The sequence below is a fragment of the Lontra canadensis genome, unplaced genomic scaffold, assembly GCF_010015895.1.
Source record: "Lontra canadensis isolate GAN:19392208 unplaced genomic scaffold, GSC_riverotter_1.0 scaffold114, whole genome shotgun sequence".
Lineage (NCBI taxonomy): Eukaryota > Metazoa > Chordata > Mammalia > Carnivora > Mustelidae > Lontra > Lontra canadensis.
The window spans coordinates 1,926,372-1,935,349 of record NW_022631108.1 but is presented as its reverse complement, the minus strand read 5'-3'; the positions used below and the strand labels follow the sequence as shown (position 1 = coordinate 1,935,349).

Here is an 8,978-nt window from a genome sequence, read left to right as displayed (position 1 = left end):
AGAATAGTTACTTGAGTCTTCAAACCCTAGGGTATAATCACACATGGGAGATAAAAATAGTCCCATATTTATACTGCTCTGTTTTCACAGAATAACAAATTGCCCATCCTAGTTGAAATACACTAAAAATATGGTATTTGAATATAAACTGTGATTACCAGTATAAATAGAAAACTACATTGCCTCTAAGTACAGAGACTCAGTGTCCATTGCGGCAAAATTAAGTGCTTATTATGAGCCCAGGCTAATAGTATTTCTGTGTCTTAGGTTCCCATATATATGACTCTAATTGAGTGCATATATATATATAGAATGTCACCGAAGTTTTACAGTTCAAATACTGACTTAATAACAAATTATTACACAGACATATCAACAACAGTGATGGTGGAATACAATGCTTTAAAAACAGGTTCTGTTACAAAGGTGTGAATTCGTCATATAGGTAAGATAGAGCATAAATGAACAGCAGTGAGTGCTTCCTGTAATTACTTTCCAGTGGCTTGGGGTATTATAAATATGTTCTGATATACTTGCATTTTAGACCACATTCAGGTTTTGTTTTAATTTAGCATAATTCAGTTGTCAGAGTAGAAGTGGTATGGTTGCTTACAAAGGATTTTGCATGGAGTTGGATACTATCTTGTCTTGAAAGTCGTCTTCTGAACTCATTAGTGGTGAAATAGTATATGACTGGGTCAAGACAGGAATTCAGACTAGCAAGACAGAGGGCAACAGAATGAAATATTAGAATCACCTTTCTGGCTAGGCAGCTTTGAATTTTGTTGGACTTGACCAGGAAATCTAAAGGAAAGCTGAAGTGATATGGTGCAAAGCAAATTAGGAATACTCCTGCACAGGTTAAAATCATCTTCAAGGCTTTTTTTTTCTCCCCAAGGTCTTGGGCCACAGGATATTTATCATGCAGTGATAAAACTGTCTTCCAGGTACAATATACAACAATTAGAAGAGGAGTGACAAACCCAATCAACTCGCCAATGGTAATCATGGCAACAGAGTGGGCCAGATTGACATTCCTGGTAGGAAGATCCACAAAGCATTTGGTTCTGTTGCCTGAGGTGTCATCACTGGTTCTGAGGAGAGGAAAGAGCAGACAGGCAAGGCAGATGATCAACCAGCCAGCAATGCTGATGTATAGATCATATTTCTGTTTGCAGTCATGGAAGCGAAAGGGGTACATGAGAAACCAAAATCGTCGCACACTTATGCAGACCAAGAAGTAGATGCTTGCATACATGTTGACATACTTCAGGTAGAAACAGAACATGCAGAGGCCAGGCCCAAATGGCCAGTCATAATTCAAGTAGTAAAAGATCCTTAGTGGCAGGGAGAGAACTTGCAGTAAGTCAGCAATGGCTAAGTTTATCATGAATATCACAGCCCGTTTGGTTTCTTTCATATAGCCGTAAAATACCCATAAGGCTAATGTATTCCCTATGAGACCTGGCACAAGAATTACAGTGTATGTCACTGCATAGATAAAATATCGAGAATCTGTCTTAGATCCTTCTGGCCCAGCACATGTGTAATTTGCAAGCATGTTTCTTCCCAGAGCAACTGTCTGCCAAATAGTGGATCTAAATATAAATTCACAATTAACTGCCACTCTTCCTAAAAGACTAATTATGAATGGGTGATAGAGAGTGAGTATAACTGCATTTACTGCATTGATCTGAGCCTCTACACATAATTTGGGGACTTTTCAAAGAACTATTTGCATATTTGCTTTGGATTTTTTTATAGTAATTACACTGAAGTCCAGTGTGCAAGCACAGATAACAAGCTGTTACAATTTCCCCCTTTTGTTTCCTGTTATAAGACCTTCTGGGACATCATAACAGTTGACTCTCCCATTTGGACCATGAATTGCTACGTAGCAGCTCTTCAACTTTCCATATGATGATAGCCATCTCTTTACAGGTGTTTGACAGGCTGTTTTTTTTTATGTTTGCCTCACGTAGAAGAAAGGATTGTTTTAGTACTCAGTAAGTCCGCAGTTCTTCAGAGATGATTAATTTGGATAGATCAGTTTTCCAAGACTTTTTCAGCTATGTGTTGAAAGCTTAAAAATGGGAAACAAAGGCAAAGCTGCAAGTGAAAAAACATATAAGTCAATTAATTCTGGGACTTCTTGCAAAAAAAGAAAAAGCCTATGTGTACAAAAATCTATGAAGGAAAATTCTGATGTAAGTGAGGGTGACAAGCCAGTTTCTATAAGTTTCTTTAGAATTATAAAAAACTATAGCTAGAAGTCACTTGAAAGGTAATATAGTCTCTGACTGTGAACCAACTTTGTTTGAGAGCTTGTTAGAAATGCCAAAGACTGTCAGGATATAAAATCAATGCACAGAAATCAGTTGCATTTCTCTACACCAACAACAAGACAGAAGAAAGAGAAATTAAGGAGTTAATCCCATTTACAATTGCACCCAAAGCATAAGATACCTAGGAATAAACCTAACCAAAGAGGCAAAGAATCTGTACTCAGAAAACTATAAAGTACTCATGAAAGAAATTGAGGAAGAAACAAAGAAATGAAAAAAATGTTCCATGCCCATGGATTGGTTTTTTTAATAGTAATTACTCTGAAGTCTAGTGTGCAAGCATGTGTGAAAATGTCTATGCTACCTAAAGCAATATACACGTTTAATGCGATCCCTATCAAAATGACATCCTTTTTTTTTTTTTTTCAAAGAAATGGAACAAATAATCCTAAAATTTATATGGAACCAGAAAAGACCTTGAATCACCAGAGGAATGTTGAAAAAGAAAGCAAAAGTTGGTGGCATCACAATTCCAGACTTCAAGCTCTATTACAAAGCTGTCATCATCAACACAGTATGGTACTGGCACAAAAACAGACACATAGATCAGTGGAACAAAATAGAGAGCCCAGAAATAGATACCCAACTCTATGGTCAACTAATCTTTGACAAAGCAGGAAATAATGTCCAATGAAAAAAAGACAGTTTTTTCAACAAATGGTGTTGGGAAAATTGGACAGTCACATGCAGAAAAATGAAACTGCACCATTTCCTTACACATACACAAAAATAGACTCCAAATGGGTGAAAGACCTCAATATGAGAAAGGAATCCATCAAAATCCTTGAGGAGAACACAGGCAGCAACCTCTTCAACCTCAGTCACAGCAACTTCTTCCTAGAAACATTGACAAAGGCAAGGAAAGCAAGGACAAAAATGAACTATTGGGACTTCATCGAGATCAAAACCTTTTGCACAGCAAAGAAAACAGTCAACAAAACCAAAAGACAACTGACGGAATGGGAGAAGATATTTGCAAATGACATATCAGATAAAGGGCTAGCATTCAAAATCTATAAAGAACTTATCAAACTCAACACCCAAAGAACAAATAATCCAATCAAGAAATGGGCAGAGGACATGAGAAGACATTTCTGCAAAGAAGACATCCAGATGGCCAACAGACACATGAAAAAGTGCTCCACATCACTCGGCATCAGGGAAATACAAATCAAAAGCACAATGAGATACCACCTCACACCAGTCAGAATGGCTAAAATTAACCAGTCAGGAAATGACAGACATTGGACAGGATGCTGAGAAAGGGGAATACGTGGAAATGCAAGCTGGTGCAGCCACTCTGGAACACAGCATGGTGGCTCCTCAAAAAGTTTAAAATAGAGCTACCCTATGACCCAGCAATTGCACTACTGAGTATTTACCCTAAAGATACAAATGTAGTGATCCTAAGGGGCACGTGCACCCAAATGTTTATAGCAGCAATGTCCACAACAGCCTAACTATGGAAAGAACCTAGATGTCCATCAACAGATGAATGGATAAAGAAGAAGTGGTATATATATATATATAATATTATATATATATATTATGCAGCCATCAAAAGAAATGAAATCTTGCCATTTGCAAGGATGTGGATGGAACTAGAGGGTATTATGCTTAGTGAAATAAGTCAATCAGAGAAAGACCATTATCATATGATATCCCTGATAGGAGGAAGTTGAGAGGCAAAGTGGGGGGCTTGGGGGTGTAGGGAAGGAAAAAATTAAACAAGATGGATCAGGAGGGAGAAAACCCATAAGAGACACTTAATCTCACAAAACAAACTGAGGGTTGCCAGGGGTGGGGGTAGAGAGAGGGTGATTGGGTTATGGACATTGGGGAAGTTATGTGCTATGGTGAATGCTGTGACGTGTGCAAACCTGGCGATTCACAGACCTGTACCCCTGGGGCTAACAATACATTATATGTTAATAAAAAATATTTTTTTAAAGAAATGCCAAAGATTCTTAGGCCCACCTGGGACCTCCTGAATAAGTCTACAGTTTAACAAGAGCTGCATGTGATTTTTATGCATATTAACATTTGAGAGGCTCTGATTTAGACTACTGAGTCACAGATCACATTGTCAGACTCATCTGATGGAGTTAAAAAAATACAACTTTCTATGGCTTTCCTAGTGTCTCCTTCAGAGATTCTGATTCAGTATACAAGGCCTCGAAATCATATTTTTAAAAACTTCCCATATGATTCAGTTATAGTCAACTGAGCATTTCTCCTTGAACCACCATTATAGGGGCCACTGACTTGGTCAAAATCCTTCTCAGGTGTCTGAAAATAAGTGGGTAACCAGCTTCTCTTTTAAATATTTTACATGGGTCATTCAGTCACCTATCAATTATCCAAGATAAGAGATCATAGTACTAGTAGAGAGAATAAAAATCCCAAGATAGTTGACTAAGCTGGACCCATGACCTTTGTTCTAAGGTAAACCAAATTTTAGCTTAGGGTCTCAGTTGCCTTAAGGCTGCTGAAATTCAGGAAGATTTAACTGACTTTAAATATATGTGGGAAGAACAAAAATGAAATAGGAATTATGAAACATTCTGCTTTATATTATCAAATCTATGGATTTTAAAGTGTGCTTGATTTAACCCCTAAAGGAATTGTTTTGTTATTATTTTGCCTCAATTGCTTGTTAAGAAAAATAGCACATTTTGTTCAAAACTGTCATGCCCTTTTTAACTAAAGGGCCTGATGAATGATATGAACTATGCATCAGACTGAAGAGGTTAAACACCTGAGATTTCTTAGGAAGGACAAAGTAGGGAAATGGAATTATAAGATACAAGGAAGCACAGCTTTAAAGAATAACATATATATTGAAAGTGATTAAAATTAGAGATTGTTTAGTTCTCAAACTGAAATTCATCTTTATAATATTTTCACAAGTACTAATTTTAGATAGGTGACAGGCAAAATCAGGTGGCAGACCAAACAATCAAAAGCCCTGGGTTTTCAATCTCTTAACTATTTATACAGAAGTCATTGTCTTTTAATGTCATTGAATAGACAGTAGTAGTTTATACAAATATACATCCAATCAATCTCTATTGAACACCCATCTTCCTTATCATGAGCAATGACTCTTAAATCTATATTTCTTTTGAGTTGTAGCTCTCTTTCCAACTATGTATAAGAACTCTTCTCTTGAATGTTTCATTATCACCTTGAAATTCAACACATGAACATGAAGTTATCTTTAATATTTATTCAAATTATGTCTTATCTTATCAGATTATGTCATGTCTTTGATAAAAATATCTTAATGACTTTTCCTCTCATTTAGAGGAAGACCAAAGTTCTTTACAATGGCTTGCATTTTTTGGATGCCTGAATGGTGCAGTCAGTTAAGCTTCCAAATCTTGTTTTCAGTTCAGGTCAGATCTCAAGATTGTGAGATCAAGCCCCATGTTGGGCTCCATGCTCACTGGGGAGCCTGCTCATGTCTCTCTCTTCCACTGCTCCTCCCCACTCTCTCTCTACCTCTCCCACTCTCTTTCTCTAAAATAAATAAATAAATCTTTTTAAAAATGGCCTTCATCCTACATGCTCTGGCCCCTATTACTCATCTGAGCTCACATTCTAACATTCTCCCTCTTGTACTGTCCTCCAGCCACTTTGCCATCCTTGCTGTTAGGGGAATGGACCAGGTACATTCCTGCCTTGAAGCCTTTGAATTGGCAGTTCCCTGTGCCTGAGATGCTTTAGTCCAGTTATTCACTTGTTCATTCGCTCACCTCCTTCAGATCTTTACCTCAATGTTACCTTTCATGAGACTTCCCCTGACCTTTCTATTTTAAAACTGCATCTCTCCAACATTTCCCATCTCCTTCAGTATTTTATTTTATCCACTTTCAACCATAATTAATATACTTTATGTTTATATTTTTTACTTTTTTTTAATATATTTTACCTACTAGAAAGTAAAGTCCGAGGAGAGGAATTCTTGTGTTTGTCCAGTTGCTGTGTACCAAAACCAAAGACTGTGCAAGACATAAAGTGCTCAGTGTTTGTTGATTGAAATAGTTTCAGTAAATAAAAAATATGACTATAGAGATCAATAGTCTCAAACAAAAATTATCATCTCTCAAAACTTCAAACCTGATTCTGCTCTAGACTTCCTTATTTCTATTAAGCTCATCAATATTTTCCCAGGTTGTATCAAAGTCTTGGAGACCTTGACTCATTGTCACTTGTTCTCCACTTCCAAACAAGTTTCTAAGGGGGAGACAGTATACTATGGGGGAAATAATGAATGTTTAGAAGTCAGAATGACCTCAGTTTAAATTCTTGTTCTTTCTATTGTTCTGTGACCCAGGGTATATCACTAAAGCTCTCTGATCTCTAATTTTTTCATTGGTAAAATGAGAAAAATCATAGTATCTAATGTACAGAAACAGTTTGAAAATTAATTGAGCTGCTGTATGTAATATATTTAGCATAGTGTCTAGTACATAATAAACATGAGTTATTATAACTGATCCTATTACTATTTTCTGCAACTGCCTTATTTCTCACAACCATCTCATTTTTGAAATTTGCATTGTTTTCACACTAGTTCAGGCCTTTATTACTGAATTTGTCTCCCTATCCTATATCTTATCCTTCCCTATTATGTATAATGCCATTAGAATTTTTTTCTAAGATGAACCTTTTAAAGAGAATTAATGACTCCCTATTACCCATCAAATCACAAAGTACATAGTCTTGTAGTCAATTGCTTCCTTAAAGCCATTGTACCTTGTATCTTCCTTATACCTTTAGTTTTGTCTCCTGTTACTTCCCTGTGGTGATCACTGTTCCAGGCAAACTGAGCTCCTTATTGTTCAAACTGACATTTTTTTTCTTTTTTTTTTCCACAAACAACTGCTTATTATGCTACTCATCCTGGAATATTGTCTTTTTGCATATCAGTCTTACCTGTTTATGAAGGCCTTTCTTAAATTTCCTGTTCTTTATGGAAACTTCTGTGATTAACTTGGCACTGTTATGCTAATCCCTTTTTCAAATACTCATTTATTGCTCTCTTAAAGTACTTAACTTTCTCTGTTTTTTAGTTAGCAATTTGTGTCTGTATCTTATTTATGCCTCTGCTCCCCTGCCTATTTCACCCTACCATAACAAGCCCAGAAATTCCTTGAAGTTAGGGATTGGGGCTTGAACACCTTTATATCCCCTGAAGCACCTAAAGCCATGTTTGGAATGTGATGGGTTCATCTAATATTTATCCAGCAAATATTTATTCACCATCTACCATTTGCCAGGCACCATTCTTGGTACTAGGGATATAGACAGTGGAAAAAGCACATGATCTTTGTCTTCTTGGACCTTATTTTCCTAGTGAGGCAGAATGATAGTTGTCTTACAATATTTAAAAAAGTGTGTTTGTAGAAAAAGTACAGTGTATTCTATAAACACAAATGAAGGGAAACAACTAAAATATTAAGAACATATTTGCTTAAGTGAAGTGAAATCAAAGTCATGACCATCCTCCTAAAATCTATATTTTTCCTGTTGGTTAATCTGTCATTGGCCACATTCAAGTGCATTTTCATATGTATACCCTAGCTTGTAACCTTGAAATGCTCCTGAATAGAGTATCTCCCTTACAGTTCCTCTGGCTTCTTCTGGGAGAGCTGACGATATTTTCCCATTGTTTAAATAACATTATTTTCTAATAGGAAAAGTTGCTTGGGATGATTGAAAAAGCTTTCCATAATGGAAAAATCCCTACTTAGCTGTTCTATAATGAATGTAAATTCCACATTATCTAAGAGTAATGGAGACAAAAAAATGAAGGAGGCTTGTTGTTGTTGTTGTTGTTGTTGTTGTTGTTTTCAGAGCATGCCACTATTTTTTGAGATTTTCCTTTCTCAGGAAATGATCCATATTATAACAGGCACTAAAACAGACTCCAGTTTGAATGAGATATTTATTTGAATAAACATGCTAGATTCCTTGATCAAATTATTTTTTGCTTTCAGGAGACTATTCTTCCTTAACTTTACTTACTTTCTTTTGGGAAGAAAAAAAAAAGAGAGAAAAAAAATGAAACCAATGGCCTAAATCTGGCCTGATTCCCAGCAATCTACAGGTCAGAAACTATTTCATATGGAGCTCTTATGAGAAGTTTTCATTTTCATTTATGAATATTTATGTTTATCAAAACCTGAAGCTTTACCAAATTTCACTCATGATATGGTCTGAGAGTATTTTCCAGCAATATTGTGTATTTGGTTACTTATCCAGGAAAAATGTGATTCAAATGAATATCAGGGATAACCTTTTGTGTCACCTTACTGAGACTTCTTCTGAACAAGTTACTATTACCTATAAAGATGCGAGACTTTTACCTATCAACATGTGTTTCTATATTTTAATAAAAGAAAGTGAATCATTAAAAATATTAAACCATCAAATGACATAATTTTTAATGGTGGTCTTTGAGACATATTAGTGGCAAGTAAATACTATATTTTGGGATGTGGCATTCTGCCCAGCAACCATCCTTTCATAGGTCAAAGGCAACTACTCACCCAAAAATCAACTTTATTTTAGAGTTCTAGATAGGCACATACTTTAGTAAACCAAGAAAATGCAGACCTAATGCTT

The 8,978-nt window shown here is 36.0% G+C and overlaps 1 protein-coding gene across 6 annotated transcripts in view; it reads right to left on the bottom strand.

The window, feature by feature from the left end:
• Positions 1-304: 304 nt before the first annotated feature.
• GPR174 (G protein-coupled receptor 174) overlaps positions 305-8,978 on the bottom strand; it is a 68,884-nt gene continuing 60,210 nt past the window's right edge. For all 6 annotated transcript variants that reach the window (XM_032840620.1, XM_032840621.1, XM_032840622.1 and 3 more), the window contains one exon: positions 305-2,109. In XM_032840620.1, the coding sequence (XP_032696511.1) occupies positions 569-1,561 (993 nt within the window). In that variant the 5' untranslated portion in view covers positions 1,562-2,109 and the 3' untranslated portion in view covers positions 305-568. The remainder of the gene's footprint in view (positions 2,110-8,978) is intronic.